Source organism: Salmo salar, chromosome ssa09, assembly GCF_905237065.1.
Source record: "Salmo salar chromosome ssa09, Ssal_v3.1, whole genome shotgun sequence".
Taxonomy (NCBI): domain Eukaryota; kingdom Metazoa; phylum Chordata; class Actinopteri; order Salmoniformes; family Salmonidae; genus Salmo; species Salmo salar.
Window position 1 is genome coordinate 19,693,517 of NC_059450.1, and position 22,079 is coordinate 19,715,595.

Below are 22,079 nucleotides of genomic sequence, written 5' to 3' on the forward strand. Positions count from 1 at the left end.
CTGGCTGCCTGGCTCAGTGACCCAGTCATCCGTGGCCAAACAGGACAATAAACACATCAAGCCATAAGGCCACTTACGGCCAGTCATGAATGAGAATGCTATGGAGCGAATAAATGTTCAAAGCCTCCTCATCTTCCACTATTAAACTGGCCTGTGACTGTGAATCAAACACATACCCCCTCCGTGTCGTCAGTTGGTCAAACATGGCTGACTGGCTTTTCACCGCTGTCCAGACCTAGACTACTGCCTGTGAGCTGTACCTCTCCACACCCCCCCTCCCTCTCCCCTCCTCAGCCCCCCTCTGTGTGACAATTAACCATTAAGCTCACACACAGAAAATAACATTTCAGCATGGATTAACCTCAAGGCACAAATCCTGTTCCTATGGCAGTCACTGCTTGAGTCATATTCTAATACTGGAGTTCAGTGTGGTTATGAAACCTTATGATTATCACATAATGATGTCATGATATAAAGGACCTGCTGTCATACACTGAGTGCACAAAGCATTATGAACATGACAGACTGACCAGGTGAAAATTGTCGTCACTTATTTAAATCTACTTCAATCAGTGTAGATGAAGGGGAGGAGACAGGTTAAAGGAGGAATTTTAAGCCTTGAGACAATTGAGACATGGATTGTATATGTGTGCCATTCAGAGGGTGAATGGGCAAGACAAAATATTTAAGTGCCTTTGAACGGGGTATGGTAGTAGGTGCCGGTTTGTGTCAAGAACTGCAACGTTGCTCGGTTTTTCATGCACAACAGTTTCCCGTGTGTATCAAGAATGGTCCACCACCCAAAGGACATCCAGCCAACTTGACACAATTGTAGGAGGCATTGGAATCAACATGGGCCACCATCCCTGTGGAACGCTTTCGACGCCTTGTAAAGTCCATGCCCTGATGAATTGAGGCTGTATTGAGGGCAAAAGGGGGTGCAACTCAATATTAGGAAGGTGTTCCTAATGTTTGGTATGCTCAGTGTATGTTCCCTTGTTTTGATGCTGAAAAATCTACTTTTACAGAATTGAGTACTTTCAAAGTGTCCTGTGGTGAAGATAACCCTTCTTCCCTGTTCCAGAGACCTGGACTGTCTGGGGGGAAAGAACCGTGCGTCAGTAGCCCTGCCCATCGAGGAGGTCCTCCAGACCCTCAATGACCTCATCACCTACTTCCAGGTGCCTAATGCTGAGCTGGAGCACGAGGAGAAACAGATCATGCTGCGCTCTCTCAAGAACCGACAGAACCTCTTCAAACAGGAAGTGAGTTCATCCACACATGAAGTGCCGCGTCGTAATCCTGCCTGACGGTTGCTTGGCAGCAGAGGACAATAAAAGTCCAAAGTCAGGGGTTTCAATTGTGATTAAGGCAATTTTAGTAAGTGGTCATTGCAGGAGTCGGGCTTAAATGCAGTGTTGCCAAGACATGCTGTTTTTAAAGGCTAAATCAATGGATTCTTGATACAGTATTTCAATGCCATATTGTATTTCAGAGCATTGCTTTTCAACTGTCAGCAGTTTTGTTCTGAGTTTTTCTGTGATGACAACAATGGAGTGGAGCCTTTTGATAAGCCTCTCGGCCCAAAATTGTTCTCATCAATTATAAAATGTCAGCTGCCTTCCCTTGTGCCTGTGTTAAATACACAACGTCAACTACTCTCCTTAACTCAAACAAAAGCTGTTGCTGTGGATTTACATTTCCCCAGTTGTTCACTTTGTCTCCAAGCAATAAGTTGATAACAGGAATTTATGTAAAATAGTTGTGTGCAGTGTTTCTGTAATGGTTACATAATTGGTATAACCATACATAACACTGTTTCCGGCATACACCAATCCTGCCCATGGAATGCTTCAATAACCCATCTATATCCCAGCCTACACACTTCTCCAGAATTGTATTAATATCCCCAAATTGCACTTTTCCATCCCACTCCCCAATACAATACAGTTGTAAGGTACATTTTTCATTGTTGACAGCTGATAGGCTTTTCATGGAGTTATAAATCACCTGCAATTTTCCTTCCTCACAGCTGGGCATGCTGCTGAGCATACCTGATCACTATTACCATCCTAGATTAATCATCCAGGCATGAAGGCATAGGAGAGACTAGGAGCAGGTTAATTGAGGACACATGATGATGATGTCAGAGTAATGATGGGTGTGTCTTGTTTCAGGGCATGCTGACTCTGGTGTCCTGCTGCATCGACCGTCTCAATGTGTACAACAGTGCAGCCCACTTTGGGGAGTGTGCCGGGGCAGAGGCTGGGGCTTCCTGGAAGGACATCCTCAACCTGCTCTATGAGCTGCTAGGTGAGGGAGACAATAGAAGAGTCCTCCAAAGAGTATTATACACAAGTCATCACACCAATATAGTTACAATCACATAAAGTGTCACAGTAAAAAAGTTAAACAACAGTAGATAAAGAAAGGACAACCTGTCTGCTCCTTGTTTGTTTGTTACACACACACACTTCACAGTAATCAATCATTGTTGCCTGCCACGGAAGCCCTGGCGTTCTCTGAGTCCCAGTACTGCTCTTACCAACCTTAGGCCTGAGTCTCACTGCTGCCGTGGGATTATTTGTCTCAGCTGAGCTGGCATTTACAGAGCCGTTTATGGTCCTCTAGGCACTCTTAGGTGGTGTTTCCCCATCTTACACGCCTGTCTGTGAGGCTGCCTCAGTTAGGGCAGGCACAATTACTGAGTAACCGACGGGTATGGATGAAGACCGTCATGAAAATAAAATAAGTCATAACCGTAAAAAAATGATATAGGGTACTAGGCAAAAGTTTGGACAAACCTACTCATTCAAGGGTTTTTCTTTATTTTTTCTATTTTCTACTTTGAAAACGTCAAAACTGAAATAACACTAATGGAATCATGTATTAACCAAAAGAGTGGTGAACAAATCAAAATATATTTTATATTTGAGATTCCTGAAATAGCCACCCTTTGCGATGACAGCTTTTCACATTCTTGGCATGCTCTCAACCAGCTTCACCTGGAATGCTTTTCCAACAGTCTTGAAGGAGTTCTCACATATGCTGAGCACTTGTTGGCTGCTTTTCCTTCACTCTGCGGTCCGACTCATCCCAAACCATCTCAATTTGGTTGAGGTCAGGGGATTGTGGAGGACAGGAAATCTGATGCAGCACTCCATCACTCTCCTTCTTGGTAAAATAGCCCTTACACAGCCTGGAAGTGTGTTGGGTCATTGTCCTGTTGAAAAACAAATGATAGTCCCACTAAGCCCAATCCAGATGGGATGGCGTATCGCTGCAGAATGCTGTGGTAGCCATGCTGGTTAAATGTGCCTTGAATTCTAAATAAATCACAGACAGTGTCACCAGAAACGCACCCCCACACCATAACAACACCTCCTCCATGCTTTACGTTGGGAAATACACATGGGGAAATCATCTGTTCACCCACACCGCGTCTCACAAAGACACGGCTGTTGGAACCAAAAATCTCCAATTTGGACTCAAGATCAAAGGACAAATTTCCACTGGTCTAATGTCTATTGCTCGTGTTTCTTGGCCCAAGCAAATCTCTTCTGTCACGTATGCTCTCTCTCCGGTGCTCTAGGTCGTCATGCTCCCGCGCCTCAGCTGGATTGACACGTTCCCACGCCTTAGCAGAGGTGACCGGTCCGCTCCTGATCCCCGGGATCGTCATCCTGGTCGGCGTCCTGCGGCTGGAACCGCGCGTCGGGGAGGGGGTACTGTCACGTATGTTCCCTCTCCAGCCTCTAGATCACCAGGCTGCTCGTTAGGTCGCACACCTGTCACCAGCGTTACGCACAACTGGACTCCATCACCTCTTTGATTACCTGCCCTTTATATGTCACTCACACACTGGTTTCTTCCTCAGTCGTCATTGTTCCTGTTTCATGTCGGTGCGCTGTTTGTGTTTCTTGTTTTGTTCATTTATTTATTAAATGTATTCACTCCCTGAACTTGCTTCCCGACTCTCAGCGTACATCGTTACATCTTCTTCTTATTGGTGTCCTTTAGTGTTTCTTTGGGGAATTTGACCATGAAGGCCTGATTCACACAGTCTCCTCTGAATAGTTGATTTTGAGATTTGTCTGTTATTTGAACTCTGTGAAGCATTTATTTGGGCTGCAATTTATAAGGCTGGTAACGCTAATGAACTTTTCCTCTGCAGCAGAGGTAACTCTGGGTCTTCCATTCCTGTGGCGGTCCTCATGAGAGCCAGTTTCATCATAGCGCTTGATGGTTTTTGCGACTGCACTTGAAGAAACTTTCAATGTTCTTGAAATTTCCCGTATTGACTGACCTTCATGTCTTAAAGTAATGATGGACTGTCATTTCTCTTTGCTTATTTGCGCTGTTCTTGCCAATGTATGGACTTAGCCCTATTTGGTAAAAGACCATCTTCTGTATACCACCCCTACCTTGTCACAACACAACTGATTGGCTCAAACGCATTAAGAAGGAAAGAACTTCCACAAATTAACTTTTAACAAGGCACACCTGTTAATTGAAATGCATTCCAGGTGACTACCTCATGAAGCTGGTTGAGAGTGTGAAAAGCTGTCATCAAGGCAAAGGGTGGCTATTTGCAGAATCTCAAATATAAAATATATTTTGATTTGTTCACCACTTTCTTTGGTTACTACAGGATTCCATATGTGTTATTTCGTAGTTTTGATGCCTTCACTATTATTCTACAATGTAAAATAAAGAAAAACCCTTGAATGAGTAGGTGTTCTAAAACTTTTGACTGGTGGTGTGTGTGTGTGTGTGTGTGTGTGTGTATATATATATATATTATAAGTTTCATCACGTGGTTAAGAGTCCATGTTACCTCAGAAACACGAATCCGGTTGAGTCCGGGACGGCCGGGCATTCGTACGGTTGAGTCCGTTTCTGAGGTAACATGGACTCTTAACAACGTCATGAAACTTTTTGCTCCTTGTTGAAACAAACAAGGTGTAATAGCAAATGAGTTTTTGGTTGCCTAGACAATACCCCCCTTCCTGCAGCAGCACACACAGAAATAGAATGAATGGAACGGGCTTGGAACCTCTAATCCTGGCAATGTGACTGGTAAACTCATGGGTGAACTCTCAGTGGATGCCTGCTATTGTGATGCAAATAATTTCCATGGTAGTGTAGAATGTTCGTTCCAATGATGTCAAAGGGGAATGATGTGGCTCATACAATGGAATGTATTTTTTGTAATGTCAGTTGAATTGAATCAACAAATCACACCACATACTGACACATCCTGCTTTTTCTTCCTGCTTTGCTCCCTGCAATGGCCGTCAGTCCACCCATTTTGTCAGTGGTGCCCAACTCCAGTCTTCGAGTATCCCCAACAGTACACATTTTTATTGTAGACTGGACAAACACACCTGAAATGGTCCTTTCACAATGACAGAAGGCATGTGTATTGTTATTGTATTGGCTAGATATTGCTGCATTGTTGGAGCTAGAAACATAAGCATTTCGCTGCACCTGCGATAACATCTGCAAACTATGTACACCACCAATAAACTTTACCGTCATGACCTTTACAGCCCTAGCCTCAGTACACATGCACTCTAGTACCACACACAGTCACAAACACACACACGTACTGTACGCACATGTACATGCACACACACACATATGCATTCATGCTACACACACAGCACAATTGCTGCTACCAGATTCTTATTTACTATTGTTAATACTGTACAATTGAAACACTTGCCCCTCGATCCCCTGTTCCCTGATACATGTGTAAATATTGGACTATAAATTGTGCCTTCCTGTATTATACTTATGCTAAAATGTTTATTATATTCTACTGAGCCATTTATTTTATGTTCGTGTTCTTATATTTTTATTATTTATTTTTGTTTACATTGTCGAGAAGGAAGCTGCAAGTAAGCATTTGGTTGGACGGTGTATACCATGTGTATCTTGCACGTACGACTAATAAAACGTGAACACACACACACATCTACAGACAGGGGCTGGAGCTTCGTGCAGGGGCTGGAAGTGGATACGGATAGCATGCAGATTTCACGTCTGTGTGAAGTGCTTCCAGGGCCTCAACCCAACATCTCCCCCAGCATGTCGACAACACACTCCCAGCCAAGCTGGACTGACCATGCTCACCAGATGGTCACCACTTTTCCCCATATCCTTGAGTTAGGCCACAAATTCTTCAAATACGGTCTTTCAGGGTAGGAAAAACCAGTCCAATCTTACATGTCAGTTGTACATTATAGGCATTCCCTCTTGGTAGTAGGAGCATGTCTCCCGCTCAGAAGCTTCCCAGTTCCAGTGTCCGTATCATTGTCTGAGCCCTTCACAGAGTGTTTACATGGTGCTTTCTCCTCATGGGGAGCATTAATGTGCAGACCACGTCCCTCCTCTCATATCCCCTCCTCCACACACCTGCACCAGCTAAATGGATTTGCGAGCTAGGCCTCCTCTTTTCGGTCTATGCCAGGTGACCCTGTCATTTTTGGCTGGGACGACTCTCCTTTCCTGTCCCCCTGATGTCACACCCTTCCTTTGTACTCCGCAGCTTAATTAATATACATAAAGGCTTTGAAGAAGAACACTACTCTTTCCTTGGCATGGAGTGTGGTTTAAGGTGTGCATTTTGTGTGACGTTGTGTAAGATGTAAGGTTTGGCAGTGTTGTTGGCTGTAGGAACAAAGACAATCAATTTGAATTATCCTCTTCATAACTAGCAAAGATTATATGTCACCTGTCTTCTTCCCTTGACATGGGTGTCATTGTTTGTTGCGGAAGATGTGCAGTGTTTTTCTATAGGAGCTATGTTTTTGCTGTACTGTAGGTCAAAGATAAGCAATTTACATGATCGTCTTCAAACTTGCCAACTGGATATGTATCGTGTCTGAAATGTGTCTCCTCCCCTTGACCTGTGACCTTGTCCATGTGTCCTGTAGCGGCGCTGATCCGAGGCAACAGGAACAACTGCACCCAGTTCTCCAACAACCTGGACTGGCTGGTCAGCAAGCTGGAGAGACTGGAGTCCTCCTCAGGTACCTTGATAATGCCATGACACGTGTTTAAATGATAACATGATACCACCATGACACGTGTTTATGAGGACCACGATGGAAATATGCCTCCGGGCTTTATTGTGTTTTTTATCCTTGCTAATCTTTTATGTATGTAAAGTCTCCGGCTGGAGCAGCCTACTTTTTAAATTATTGATTCAGTCAATCAATTAATAAAGCTAAAGCTTTGTGTGACCTTGTCCTACCTCTCCTCAACCTGCATGCTGTCTGCACATGGTTTAAAAGGTGATGAGGAGTTGGATTACACTGTTGTAAACCCCAGACCTGGTGTTTAGAGTCTTGGATGAGTTTAGTAATGCCTGGCCATGTATCGTCATAGCCTCTTCTTGTGCTCAGGAGCATGCATTTGCGAAATGACCTTTTGTGTCTTGTTCCCTTGTCCTCTGTGGCCGTTAATTGATGATTTGCCACGGCAGGCATACTGGAGGTTCTCCACTGCATTCTAATTGAGAGCCCGGAGGCTCTAAATATCATCCAGAGAGGACATATCAAGTCCATCATCTCCCTGCTCTACAAACATGGACGCAACCACAAGGTGAGCTGAAACCGGAGGAGGAGCTGTATCAAATATATCAGCATGATCAAGTGAATATACTGGAACTACATTGTTTTTGTTTTGATACTATTTATCCATCACAAGAGCTTGACCACGGTTTCTTATAAAGCACAGTAATTCACAGATGAGCCTGCATTTTTATTAGTACACCCAGTGCTGACAGGGCTGCAGAGAGTTGATGAGTTCTTGTTGGGGCTGGGCATTTGACTGTAATGTGTATGGGCATTGTGTATCAATATGTTTACATTGAAATAAGCACTCCAGCGGGGCTGCCATCTCCTTTGTCATAAATCACAGGGGTTGTATCATTTGGCTCTAGCCGCTCATAAAGCCACTGATAATAAAGTGCAGGTCTTGGCCTGGCTCCCTTGGCTGCCGTTCTCTGCCCATTTAATTATTCTGCTTTGTAAAGCCAGGATGGGCCCACATGCATCAAAATGATATTACTGGATGTGGTTTCTGCTGATTAGCATCTCTCAGTAATTATGACTGGCTGCATTAAAGAGCGGCTGGGCTCACCGATTCCGCATTTTTTTTCTACTGCTCATTAAGAAAAATGAGATTTGAGTCTTGGGGGTGTGGTTCGATGTGGGTGTGTTATGTTTGCTTTACTGTACCATGGAAGTTGTTGTTGTTTGTCCCTCTTGATGCACAGTAGCAACAACATAGACAGTACCACTTCCTCAAAATTGTCATAATTAATCTAAGATAAACACAAGATGCTCGTGAATTGATTCAGATTTTTGGAATATTGACAAGTGGCAGTTGGGATGCAAGTGCACATAGTCTCAATTCTCATTTTGCACAAAACATTGGCATACTTGAGTGATCACTATCCAGATCACCGCAGCTCTTTGTCTGTGCATGACAATTCTCCCTAGGTGTTACAAATCCGTGTTACTGGGCAAGTGTGCATAATTGTAATTCAAACCCAACCCTTCAGTAAGTCGTGACCCACCTCAGTTACACAAATCTTGCAAAACTCAGTTTTGGAATGTACTGACTTTATGACCAAAATTATCCTACTTATGCTTTTTAGTCAATTTTGACACTAGAAGAAATGTTTCTGACTAATACCATGCCACATACTGTGGAAAGCTTTCTAACAGACAAGTTGTTATTTAATAGCTAAAGGTAATGCTCTCCCTCTAATAGTAACATGGAAAAGGACTACGGATGAGTTGGTCCTGTTCTGTTTCTGTCCTTCTATATCTCTCTGTCTCTGTCTCGGTCTCTCTCTCTCTCTCTCTCTCTCTCTCTCTCTCTCTCTCTCTCTCTCTCTCTCTCTCTCTCTCTCTCTCTCTCTCTCTCTCTCTCTCTCTCTCTCTCTCTCTCTCTCTCGGTCTCTCTCTCTCTCGGTCTCTCTCTCTCTCGGTGTCTCTCTCTCTCTTGGTGTCTCTCTCTCTCTCGGTGTCTCTCTCGGTGTCTCTCTCTCTCTCGGTCTCGGTCTCTCTCTCGGTGTCTCTCTCTCTCTCGGTGTCTCTCTCTCTCTCGGTGTCTCTCTCTCTCGGTCTCGGTCTCTCTCTCGGTCTCGGTCTCTCTCTCTCTCGGTCTCTCTCTCTCTCGGTCTCTCTCTCTCTCGGTCTCTCTCTCTCTCGGTCTCTCTCTCGGTCTCTCTCTCTCTCGGTCTCTCTTTCTCTCGGTCACTCTCTCTCTCTCGGTCTCTCTCTCTCTCGGTCTCTCTCTCTCTCGGTCACTCTCTCTCTCTCGGTCTCTCTCTCTCTCGGTCTCTCTCTCTCTCGGTCTGTCTCTCTCTCTCGGTCTGCTCTCTCTCTCTCGGTCTCTCTCTCTCGGTCTCTCTCTCGGTCTCGGTCTCTCTCTCTCTTTGTCTTTCTCTCTTTCTCTCTCCTCACCCTGCAGATTTTGGATGTGCTCTGTTCCCTCTGTGTGTGTAATGGGGTGGCAGTACGAGCCAATCAGAACCTCATCTGCGATCACCTGCTCCCCAAAAGAGATCTGCTTCTCCAGACCCGATTGGTCAATGACGTCCAAAGGTAAAAAGCCATCCAATCCCTGCCCAGTATAATTAGATTAAGGTGCTATTGGTTGTAAAGTATGAGTGGTGTGTGTGTGTGTGTGTGTGTGTGTGTGTGTGTGTGTGTGTGTGTGTGTGTGTGTGTGTGTGTGTGTGTGTGTGTGTGTGTGTGTGTTGGATATCCTTTTCATTGCTGTGTTTGTTTGATTGGATTGTGAAAGGTGCATATAACAACATCGATCACAGTTACCGGTATGTGATTAAGCCCTAATCCATGTCTCTAATCTTTGGCAGCATGAGGCCCAACATTTACCTGGGAATGAGTGAGGGCTCGGCCCAGTATAAGAAGTGGTACTACGAGTTGATGATTGATCAGGTGGACCACTTCTTGACCAGCGACCCCTCTCACCTGCGTGTGGGCTGGGCCACCAACAAGGGTTACGCCCCTTACCCAGGTGGAGGGGAGGGTTGGGGGGGCAACGGGGTGGGGGATGACCTCTACTCTTACGGCTTTGACGGACTTCATCTCTGGTCAGGTCAGTTTTTTTCATTAAGTCTCCTGCTTCATAAATGATGAGAAGTCACCCAGATTGTGTCTAGACAGTGTGTGTCCTGCAGGGCAAATGTCTATGCCCACTGTGTGTGTGTGTGTGTGTGTGTGTGTGTGTGTGTGTGTGCATGTATGTGTGCGTGCTTTCGTGTGCAAAAGTGAGTGTGTGTCTTGCAGGTCATATTTCTGTGCTGAGACTGTGGTTTGTTGCAGGTCGTATCTCCCGGGCGGTGGCTTCTATTAACCAACACATCCTGACCTCTGAGGATGTGGTGAGCTGTTGTCTGGACCTGGGAGCCCCCAGCATCTCCTTTAGGATCAATGGACAGCCCGTACAGGGCATGTTCGAGAACTTCAACATCGATGGACTCTTCTTCCCTGTTGTCAGCTTTTCCGCTGGGGTCAAGTATGTGTTTCTTACACACACACACCTGGCATTTATATGAATGACCACGTATACACACATACAGGGACTTCTCCTCAAATTGCTTTCTATTCTCCCTCTAGCTTGCACAAAAATCCATCTAATCCATTCCTCTATCGTTTCCTCTAAATATGAATCCTTAAAGGCTCGGCATACATCTTACTCACTTGTGTTGCCATGGCAACTTCAAATGATGTGACTGACATGTCTGAAAAATTAAATTTCAGGCTCCAGGAAGCTTTCCAGGATTTTATGACCGACCCTGTTTTCTACAGCAAAATTGCATTTTACTATTCTGGACCACTGTCCGAGACATGACGCTTGACAGCCCAAAATATTTTAGTTCACATCAAATTCCATAATGGCCTGCAAGCTACACTGTATCTCAATTACCACAATAACATTTGCAGAAGCATTATACAAAATTATACAGCATTATACAAAATTAACAGGAAATCATAATTATAGGAATTCTGTTAGCGTTATTCTGCATTTTGTCTGTCTGTATGATGCAGGCCACATCATGTATTGTAAACATTTCCTGTCCTCTGTGCAGCGGGGCATGCTACGCAACGACACACACTTGTTAATAATTGATTTGTGCACTGCACTCAGTGAGACTTGGAGTGAATGCGTCATCATCACTACTACAGCTGCTATTTTGGTTACGGCCCAGGAGGGCTTCTGAGTGGTGGGCTGAAATATTGCATCATTCTCAAAGTGGGGTTAGTCATAGTCACTTTCTGCTCTGCCGGGCTCAGCTGGAGCTTGTTTAGAGTTGACCTGGGGCTTGGTTAAAGCTAGGTTGAGGCTGGGGCTGGGGTTCAGTTGGAGCTGGTCTGGGGCTGGGGTTCAGTTAGAGCTGGTCTGGGGTTCAGTTAGAGCTGGTCTGGGGTTCAGTTAGAGGTGGTCTGGGGCTGGGGTTCAGTTAGAGCTGGTCTGGGGCTGGGGTTCAGTTAGAGCTGGTCTGGGGCTGGGGTTCAGTTAGAGCTGGTCTGGGCCTCGGTTAGAGCTGGTCTGGGGTTTGGTTAGAGCTGGGCTGGGGTTTGGTTAGAGCTGGGCTGGGGATGTGGTTTGGTCAGAGCTGGGTTGGGGCTTGGTCAGAGCTGGGCTGGGGTTTGGTTAGAGCTGGGCTGGGGCTGGGGTTTGGTTAGAGCTGGGCTGGGCCTGTGGTTTGGTTAGAGCTGGGCTGGGCCTGTGGTTTGGTTAGAGCTGGGCTGGGGCTGGGGTTTGGTTAGAGCTGGGCTGGGGTTTGGTTAGAGCTGGGCTGGGGTTTGGTTAGAGCTGGGCTGGGGATGGGGTTTGGTTAGAGCTGGGCTGGGGTTTGGTTAGAGCTGGTCTGGGGCTGGGGTTCAGTTAGAGCTGGTCTGGGGCTGGGGTTCAGTTAGAGCTGGTCTGGGGCTGGGGTTCAGTTAGAGCTGGTCTGGGGCTGGGGTTCAGTTAGAGCTGGTCTGGGCCTCGGTTAGAGCTGGTCTGGGGTTTGGTTAGAGCTGGGCTGGGGTTTGGTTAGAGCTGGGCTGGGGATGTGGTTTGGTCAGAGCTGGGTTGGGGCTTGGTCAGAGCTGGGCTGGGGCTTGGTCAGAGCTGGGCTGGGGTTTGGTTAGAGCTGGGCTGGGGTTTGGTTAGAGCTGGGCTGGGGATGGGGTTTGGTTAGAGCTGGGCTGGGGTTTGGTTAGAGCTGGGCTGGGGTTTGGTTAGAGCTGGGCTGGGGATGTGGTTTGGTCAGAGCTGGGCTGGGGTTTGGTTAGAGCTGGGCTGGGGATGGGGTTTGGTTAGAGCTGGGCTGGGGTTTGGTTAGAGCTGGGCTGGGGATGTGGTTTGGTCAGAGCTGGGTTGGGGCTTGGTCAGAGCTGGGCTGGGGTTTGGTTAGAGTTGGGCTGGGCCTGTGGTTTGGTTAGAGCTGGGCTGGGCCTCAGTTAGAGCTGGTCTGGGGGTTGGTTAGAGCTGGTCTGGGGGTTGGTTAGAGCTGGTCTGGGGGTTGGTTAGAGCTGGTCTGGGGGTTGGTTAGAGCTGGTCTGGGGGTTGGTTAGAGCTGGTCTGGGGGTTGGTTAGAGCTGGTCTGGGGGTTGGTTAGAGCTGGTCTGGGGGTTGGTTAGAGCTGGTCTGGGGGTTGGTTAGAGCTGGTCTGGGGGTTGGTTAGAGCGGTTCTGGGGCTGGGGTTTGGCCTCAGTGGCTCTATGTTCTTCCCCCCCATCACTCTCAAGCTGTCACCCACATACTGAACACACTGATTGACTAAGTCCCTCTCGCTCTAGGGTGCGTTTCCTGATGGGCGGTCGTCATGGTGACTTCAAGTTCCTGCCTCCGTCGGGCTATGCTCCGTGTTACGAAGCCCTACTCCCCAAGGAGAAGATGAAGGTGGAGCCGGTGAAGGAGTACAAAAGGGACATGGAGGGGGTCCGAGACCTGCTGGGGACCACACAGTTCATATCTCAGGCCTCCTTCATACCCACCCCTGTGGAGACCAGCCAGGTAACAGGGGTATGGCTTTCAGCTCAGAACGCCTCACATTATCTGCAACATGGCTCATCTTAAACACAGTAACAGTGTTTATACTGCATGTTTTAAAGGGGCTTGTACATTAATATCTACAGTGTAAGTGTTTCCAAATATCCACAATGTATGATTGATGACATAGGCCTGCTGTACTGTCTACAAACAGATGCTGTTTATCTACGACACTGATTCTTTGTCTCTCAGATCGTCATGCCGCCATACCTGGAGAAGGTCCGGGACAGACTGGCTGAGAATATCCACGAGCTGTGGGCCATGAACAAGATAGAACTGGGCTGGTCTTATGGGAAGGTAGGAGACCTCTTTTAACACTGATTGAGAGAATAGATTAGCACTGGCAAACTATTTTGGGCAGTCCATGTCATTGACATACAGTGCCCTCAGAAAGTATTCAGACCCCTTAACTTTTTCCACATTTTATTACATTACAGCCTTATTCTAAAATTGATCCTTAGCAATCTACACACAATATCCCATAATGACAAAAAAAATAAAAATTGGGGACATTTTTGCACATTTCTTAGAAATAAAAGACAAAAATACCTTATTTACATAAGTATTCAGACCCTTTGCCATGAGACTCGAAATTGATGTTTCTACAACTTGATTGGAGTCCACCTGTGGTAAATTCAATTGATTGGACATGATTTGGAAAGGCACACACCTGTCTATATAAGGTCCCACAGTTGACAGTGCATGGCAGAGCAAAAACCAAGCCATGAGGTCGAAGGAATTGTCCGTTGATGCCCGAGACAGCATTGTGTCGGCACAGATCTGGGGAAGGGTACCAAAAAATGTCTGCAGCATTGAAGGTCCCCAAGAACACAGTGGCCTCCATCATTCTTAAATAGAAGAAGTTTGGAACCACCAAGACTCTTCCTACAGAAGCCACTCCTCAGTAAAAGGCACATGACAGCCCGCTTGGAGTTTGCCAAAAGGCACCTCAAGGACTCAGACCATCAGAAACAACATTCTCTGGTCTGATGAAACCAAGATTGAACTCTTTGGGTCACGTCTGGAGGAAACCTGGCACCATCCCTACTGTGAAGCATGGTGGTGGCAGCATCATGCTGTGGGGATGTTTTTCAGTGGCAGGGACTGGGAGACTAGTCAGGATCGAGGCAAAGATGAACTGAGAAAAGTACAGAGAGATCCTTGAAAACCTGCTCCAGAGCACTCAGGACATCAGACTGGGGCGAAGGTTCACCTTCCAACAGGACAATGACCATAAGCACACAGCCAAGACAACGCAGGAGTGGCTTCGGGACAAGTCTCAATGTCCTTGAGTGGCCCAGCCAAAGCCCGGACTTGAAGCCGATTGAATATCTCTGGAGAGACCTGAAAATTGCTGTGCAGAAAACCTCCCCATCCAACCTGACAGAGCTTGAGAGGATCTGCAGAGAAGAATGGGAGAAACTCCCCCAAATACAGGTGTGCCAAGCTTGTAGCATCATACCCAAGAAGACTCGAGGCTGTAATCGCTGCCAAAGGTGCTTCAACAAAGTACTGAGTAAAGGGTCTGAATACTGATGTAAATGTCATATTTCAGTTTTATATCTTTTTTAAATTAGCAATGATTACTAAATTAAATGTTTTTGTTTTGTCATTATGGGGTATTGTGTGTAGATTGATAAGGGAGAAAAAACAATTCAATTAGAATAAGGCCGTAACGTAACAAAATGTGAAAAAAGTCAAGGAGTCTGAATACTTTCCGAAGGCACTGTACTTAGGAAAGAAGCAATACATTACCTTTAAATGGATCATCAACCAATATAAACATAAATAAACTTTTATCAGGGAAATAAATCTCAGCTTGCAAATGTTTGTGTTAGACCAATTATACTGATAATTATTTATGTGAAATGCATTAACCCTAACCTAATCTTATAAATTCTACCAACGTTAAAGCACCAAAACAAGCCTGTACACCATTTTGCTTTCTCTTTTATAATTTGCGGTTCAAACCCAACAGAGGGTAAGTGAAGAATACTCCCATATTTCTTCTTTTGTGCTCGTCATGCCATTCATTGTAGAGACTCCATTTTTGTTTGTTTGTAGTCGAGAGACTCATCTTTTCTGTGTCCTAAATCAGTCATGAATTACAATGCAATTGTTTGTGAAAGGCACAGAAGGACATTTTGGCCATTCTGTTGCAGCAATAAAACAGGAAATAGACCTCAGTGACATGTTTAGACTATTGATAATAAGATAAGATATTTAGGTGTGTGTTTACATATGTCTTATTTCACACATGTACAAGTTCATGTGTGAATTAGGAAATTAATTTCTTCCATATCCCACTCCTCCTGAGACACCCTCAGAGAGTAGGCTCAGAGCCAGGGATCAGCCATTATTGACAGCGACCCTGGAGAAATGATGGTTAAATGCCTTGCTCAATGGCATATCTTTCACCTAATCGGCTCGGAGATTTGAACCAATGACCTTTCGGTTGATGGCCCGACACTCCTAACCGCTAGGCTACTTGCCGCCCAACATTGTAATTCAGTTCATGGAGTTTCAATGGACACTTTACTGATTGGAAAGACTTTATGTGGGGTATTTGTCTCTCTGTTAGTTGAATTCCAGATTATTAAACTGGACGCGAATTCATTAAGCCCTACTGTTACAAAGACTGAATGACTGTTTCTTGGTTTCATGTTAGTACATGATTGCCAAAATGACCTGTTGTGCCCCACTGCCCTTAAAGGTGCAGACAATCAATACCAGAAACAATATGCAACACAGCTCTTATGTCTATATTACATAAGTGTTGGATGTGTGTAGAGTAGACCACCGCAGCCCACCCTACTGAATGATTCTCTCATTCCTGCAGTCCCTCCTTCCATCCTATCCCACATTTAAACACAACTGTGCCGGTGTGATTTGTCCACCCACTGGACTGCCAGCCATTCCATCAGTTCCCACATCTTAGTAGAGCCTTTGATTTATGGTGAGGCGATCTATTACGCCGGGGTCAAACTCTCTTATTCATTTAAACAGAATTCTGCACCCCTGACATAGCAGTTTGGCTTTTATATCTGTTTTTTACGAGACCTCGTTAGCTTAGGCCGGGTGACGTTGTCCTGGCAGTGCATGGAGCAAGCTACACCAGGGAGAGAGTATACTAAATCTGGGCTGAACAGAACACATACCTGGACAGCGCTGTTATTGTATTCCACTCTCCAGAGAGCACAGCTTCAGTGCTGATTTTAAAGAGGTCTGAGTTTTAGTTGCTGTGGTTGCTATGGGGTACAGAGGTAGGGTATCTATATTAGCTGCCTGACACACTTCACTATCGGAGGCTAGTATGGTTATAGAATACTTGGAATAGTTTTATCAACATGGACCATTGACAGTATAAAAAGAATTTCAAACAAGCTGTGTGACATTCATACCAAGGCTAGTAAGAATAACAGCATGGACTTCTTTGTCCTCTGACAAAGCCCTATTTGAATAGAGTGTAGTAGGCTGTCTGGACTGTAGTAGGCTGTCTGGACTGTAGTAGGTTGTCTGGACTGTAGTAGGCTGTCTGGACTGTAGTAGGCTGTCTGGACTGTAGTAGGTTGTCTGGACTGTAGTAGGTTGTCTGGACTGTAGTAGGCTGTCTGGACTGTAGTAGGCTGTAGGAAAAGTCTGTTAGGTAAAATAATTCCTGGGGAGTTCTTGTGCTATTCACAAAAGAGCTGCCTGGGGTTCATGTAGCACTCAAATAGCCACATATCTGTACAGCAAAACCACTTCATGTTTTCTTGGTCAACATGGATGTAATACTGCTTGGGCTGGAAAGAGCAGCCAGAGGGATTATTAGAGGTAAAACACAGCAGTCAAGAATGGAATTATATATCTCACTTGGCTTAGTATTCAGGACTCACACCTCTCTATCTTCCAAGAAAACATGCTCCTCCTCTACATTCATAACATGTCCACTAGACTAGACCGTATTATCACTCCAGTACACCAGTAGCCCTCTGTAAGTAGACAACATCCCCACACTCTTAGAAAAAAGGGTTCCAAAAGGGTTCTCGGGTTGTCCCCATAAGATAACCCTTTTTGGTTCCAGGTAGAACCCTTTTGGGATCCATGTAGTACTCTCTGTGGAAAGGGTTCTACATGGAACCCAAAAGGGCTCTACCTGGAACTAAAAGTGTTCTAACTATTATGGGGACAGCTGAAGAACACTTTTAGGTTCTAGTTAGCACCTTTTTTTCCCTAAGAGAGTACTCCCCTGTTGATTGGCAAAAATCTTAATTGTGATTTGAATTATACTCACCTTTTGGAATATTTCTTTCCCCTTTCCTCAAGACAGTTGTAATATGTATAAATACTTGTACATTAACAATCCTCATGCGTTTCACAGATAAGGGACGATAATAAGCGGCAGCACCCCTGCCTTGTGGATTTTCCCAGACTGCCTGAAACGGAAAAGAATTACAACCTACAGATGTCAACGGAAACCTTGAAGTATGTCCTGCATTATAAGTAACTATATTAGTTTCACTAATGAAGAGAGAGAAATAGAAAGACGAGGAGAGATCCCGCAGGGCACACCACGTTATATTTGGTTGAGATGTTGATCAATGAGATTTCAACCTTTATTCAACCCCTCAAAAAGGACAGCAAGACGTTTGTTGAATTCCCAATGTGTTATCACTATGCTTTCACCCATCTAAAAGCAATGGAAGAACAATGACAGATTGTTTGTTCAGTTGTCATCTAAATGTCACAACGCCTATCAAACTTTTAAAAGCACAACAAAGTTTAAATGGGAATACAATGTCAGATATGTTTTATTTATACAACAGATGAATGTGTATCACTGTGCTTCATCTAATAGCACAACAAATGACCTGAATTGCAGTTGAGATTACATTAAAAGTACATGCAAGTGATCAGATTCTGCACAGATCATTAAAGGAATTGTGAAGATCTCCACAGACCTGCAACCTTTGCATGCTATGTTGAACATGTTGAACAACCTTTGCATGCTATGATTGCATAAGAAGACATTCATAGTTACAGTAACCTCAAAATGTGGCCATGGATGTGTTACTCATTTTAAGGTTGAATAGAACTGTTACATTAGTTATTAATATAGCCTTAACTTTTGGCTACATACTGTATTACAGAAGTAATATTGAATTGTTTGGTTGACAATGCAACCAAAAATCAACATTTGAAGGAGATGTATCTTTTGTGCCACTGACTTAGTCTGGCCTTCATTCAAGTTTGTCTACAAATGTATAATTAATATGTTGGATTCACGTCTTCATTCATGTTGGGGCGGCTTGTAGCCTAGTGGTTAGAGCGTTGGGCCAGTAACCGAAAGGTTGCTAGATCAAATCCCTGAGCTGACAAGGTAAGAATTTGTCGTTCTACCCCTGAACAAGGCAGTTAACCCACTGTTCCTAGGCTGTCATTGTAAATAATAATTTGTTCTTAACTGACTTACCTAGTTAAATAAAAAAATCTAGGACCTAATCAAATCAACGTTTATTTAAATTGCATTTAAAGTTTGATTTGATTTAATCATATTCTTTAACTTAGATATTTGGTTGAAATGGAGACGTGAATCCAACATATTAATTACTAACATGAAGATTACATTTGAAATCTCCCAAAGCTTGAAACCCTTTATGCATTGTCTGGGTTGAATTGAAACAATAGCTATTGATGACTTTGCAAATGCTATATAGGCCTAAATAGTATCATTGATGATATACAACTTATAAAGTATGGTTACATTTCATTTGCTCTGTTAAAACCTCTTACATCTAGATGTTCAGCTAGCGGAACACCGCTCCAAAATCCAATGATAGGGCGTGGCGCGAATTACAAACACCTCAGAAATCCAAAAACTTCAATTTTTCAAACATATGACTATTTTACACCATTTTAAAGACAAGACTCTCCTTTATCTAACCACATTGTCCGATTTCAAAAACACTTTACAACGAAAGCAAAACATTAGATTATGTCAGGAGAGTACCCAGCCAGAAATAATCAGACACACATTTTTCAAGCTAGCATATAATGTCACAAAAACCAAAACCACAGCTAAATGCAGCACTAACCTTTGATGATCTTCATCAGATGACACTCCTAGGACATTATGTTATACAATACATGCATGTTTTTTTCAATCAAGTTCATATTTATATCAAAAACCAGCTTTTTACATTAGCATGCGACGTTCAGAACTAGCATACCCACCGACACTTCCGGTGAATTTACTAAATTACTCACGATAAACGTTCACAAAAAACATAACAATTCTTTTAAGAATTATAGATACAGAACTCCTTTATGCAATCGCTATGTCCGATTTTAAAATAGCTTTTCGGTGAAAGCACATTTTGCAATATTCTGAGTAGATAGCCCGGCCATCATGGCTAGCTATTTTGACACCCACCAAGTTTGGCACTCACCAAACTCAGATTTACTATTAGAAAAATTGGATTACCTTTGCTGTTCTTCGTCAGAATGCACTCCCAGGACTTCTACTTCAACAACAAATGTTGGTTTGGTTCCAAATAATCCATAGTTATATCCAAATAGCTGCGTTTGTTCTTGCGTTCAAGACACTATCCGAAGGGTGACGCGCCGGCGCGTATCGTGACAAAAAATTTCAAAATATTCCATTACCGTACTTCGAAGCATGTCAAACGCTGTTTAAAATCTATTTTTATGCGATTTTTCTCGTAAAATAGCGATAATATTCCCACCAGGCGACGTTGTTTTCGTTCAAAGACTGAAAATGTAAAATGGACTCTTCACGTGCACGTGCGCACCCGTTTCATTGTTCTCAGATCGACCACTATCCAAATGCGCTACTGTTTTTCAGCCAGGGACTGCAGAGTCATCATTCAACGTTCTGGCGCCTTCTGAGAGCCTATGGGAGTCTTAGAAAATGTCACGTTACAGCAGAGATCCTCTGTTTTCGATGAAGAGGCTATAGAAGGCCAAGAAATGGTCAGAGAGGGCACTTCCTGTTTAGAATCTTCTCAGGTTTTGGCCTGCCATATGAGTTCTGTTATACTCACAGACACCATTCAAACAGTTTTAGAAACATTAGGGTGTTTTCTATCAAAATCAAACAATTATATGCATATTCTAGTTTCTGGGCAGGAGTAATAACCAGATTAAATCGGGTATGTTTTTTATCCGGCCGTGAAAATAGGTTAAACCTTTGGAATGACTTTGATAGCAACAGTGAATCTATTTAGTTATTAAAGGATCTCTCAATAATCATTCTCACGATAGCACATTAGTAGTAGTCAGTGATAAATATCAAAGCTGGGCTTTGTAGATATATTAACTCTCCAGTAGGAGGTGCTCCCCAGCCAATAAGTTTTTCTGATCGAGGCTATAACGTTGAAGATCTGACGTTGTTTCAAAGGTACAAATTCAACATATTTTATACATGGTTTGTCTATGTTGAAAATTCGATACCATGATGACATATATAGTAATCCTGTGGTTGAAATTTCACCCTGATGACTTTTTTTCAAATCCAATGTATTTTCCACATAGGTTCAATGTCACAATACGTTGGCAAATGACATTGAAACAATGTTGATTCAACCAGTTTGTGGCCAGTGGGATATGACTGACAGAAGGTGTGGGTGAACCAGGGGTCAGTTAGGTAGTAGACTGAAGGTGTGGGTGAACCAGGGGTCAGTTAGGTAGTTGACTGAAGGTGTGGGTGAACCAGGGGTCAGTTAGGTAGTAGACTGAAGGTGTGGGGGAACCAGGGGTCAGTTAGGTAGTAGACTGAAGGTGTGGGTGAACCAGGGGTCAGTTAGGTAGTAGACTGAAGGTGTGGGTGAACCAGGGGTCAGTTAGGTAGTAGACTGAAGGTGTGGGTGAACCAGGGGTCAGTTAGGTAGTAGACTGAAGGTGTGGGTGAACCAGGGGTCAGTTAGGTAGTAGACTGAAGGTGTGGGTGAACCAGGGGTCAGTTAGGTAGTAGACTGAAGGTGTGGGTGAACCAGGGGTCAGTTAGGTAGTAGACTGAAGGTGTGGGTGAACCAGGGGTCAGTTAGGTAGTAGACTGAAGGTGTGGGGGAACCAGGGGTCAGTTAGGTAGTAGACTGAAGGTGTGGGGGAACCAGGGGTCAGTTAGGTAGTAGACTGAAGGTGTGGGTGAACCAGGGGTCAGTTAGGTAGTAGACTGAAGGTGCTCTCCTGCTGGACACTCAGCACCTGAAACACCCCCAGTGTTCCTGACATCACCCACCTGTCACCGTAGGACATCTGCAAATGGTCCACACTGACAGCCCACACCCAGACACTGAGAAACACACAAAATAAAGTTTCATGAGACAGAGGTGTGTGTGTGTGTGTGTGTGTGTGTGTGTGTGTGTGTGTGTGTGTGTGTGTGTGTGTGTGTGTGTGTGTGTGTGTGTGTGTGTGTGTGTGTGATTAGAGAGAGAGAGAAAGTCTGGTTTGATTAACGTTCATCTACAGTGACGCTGACACAACAGAGACAGACAACCTGGGCCCCTAAAGAGCAGCCCTGCTATTCTGCCATCACACCACATCTCTCATTTGTCCTCTTACAATGACAAAGCAATGAGATTTTACTGATACAAGTGTGAATAACTCTTTCTTAACAAGTCCTTAAGGTGACTATATGGTTTCATAATGGACCAGGACATGCACAATTAAACAATACAATGCTCTCTGTGTATGCTCATGCTGGTTCATTTGCCACTCTGCTTGATGTAGGAGTATAGAAACCCACAAAACCTAGTATCATAAGATTATGCCTGCTGATTATAGTATTTAGTTAGTGTGCAGGCAATGTGAGTCACCCTCTTAGAGAGCTCATCCTGTGTAGATGGAGATTGTTAATCTGTCTCTTCACAGGACTCTGCTGGCATTAAGCTGCCATGTTGTCCAGGTCAACGCCAACGCTGAAGAGGACCTGAAGAAGATCAAACTCCCAAAGAAGTAAGAGTCTACTAGACGTTTGAATACACAGA

At 44.3% G+C, this 22,079-nt stretch overlaps 1 protein-coding gene across 4 annotated transcripts in view; it reads left to right on the forward strand.

Annotated features, from left to right (window-relative positions):
- Positions 1-22,079, forward strand: part of LOC106610839 (ryanodine receptor 3) — a 162,623-nt gene that overhangs the window by 70,526 nt on the left and 70,018 nt on the right. For 3 of the 4 annotated variants that reach the window (XM_045723462.1, XM_045723465.1, XM_045723464.1), the window contains exons 13-24: positions 1,085-1,265; positions 2,178-2,313; positions 6,942-7,037; positions 7,493-7,611; positions 9,493-9,626; positions 9,902-10,143; positions 10,371-10,563; positions 12,837-13,053; positions 13,282-13,386; positions 15,068-15,070; positions 17,453-17,556; positions 21,964-22,047. In XM_045723462.1, the coding sequence (XP_045579418.1) occupies positions 1,085-1,265; positions 2,178-2,313; positions 6,942-7,037; positions 7,493-7,611; positions 9,493-9,626; positions 9,902-10,143; positions 10,371-10,563; positions 12,837-13,053; positions 13,282-13,386; positions 15,068-15,070; positions 17,453-17,556; positions 21,964-22,047 (1,614 nt within the window). The remainder of the gene's footprint in view (positions 1-1,084; positions 1,266-2,177; positions 2,314-6,941; positions 7,038-7,492; positions 7,612-9,492; positions 9,627-9,901; positions 10,144-10,370; positions 10,564-12,836; positions 13,054-13,281; positions 13,387-15,067; positions 15,071-17,452; positions 17,557-21,963; positions 22,048-22,079) is intronic. The other variant, XM_045723463.1, reaches the window with a different exon arrangement.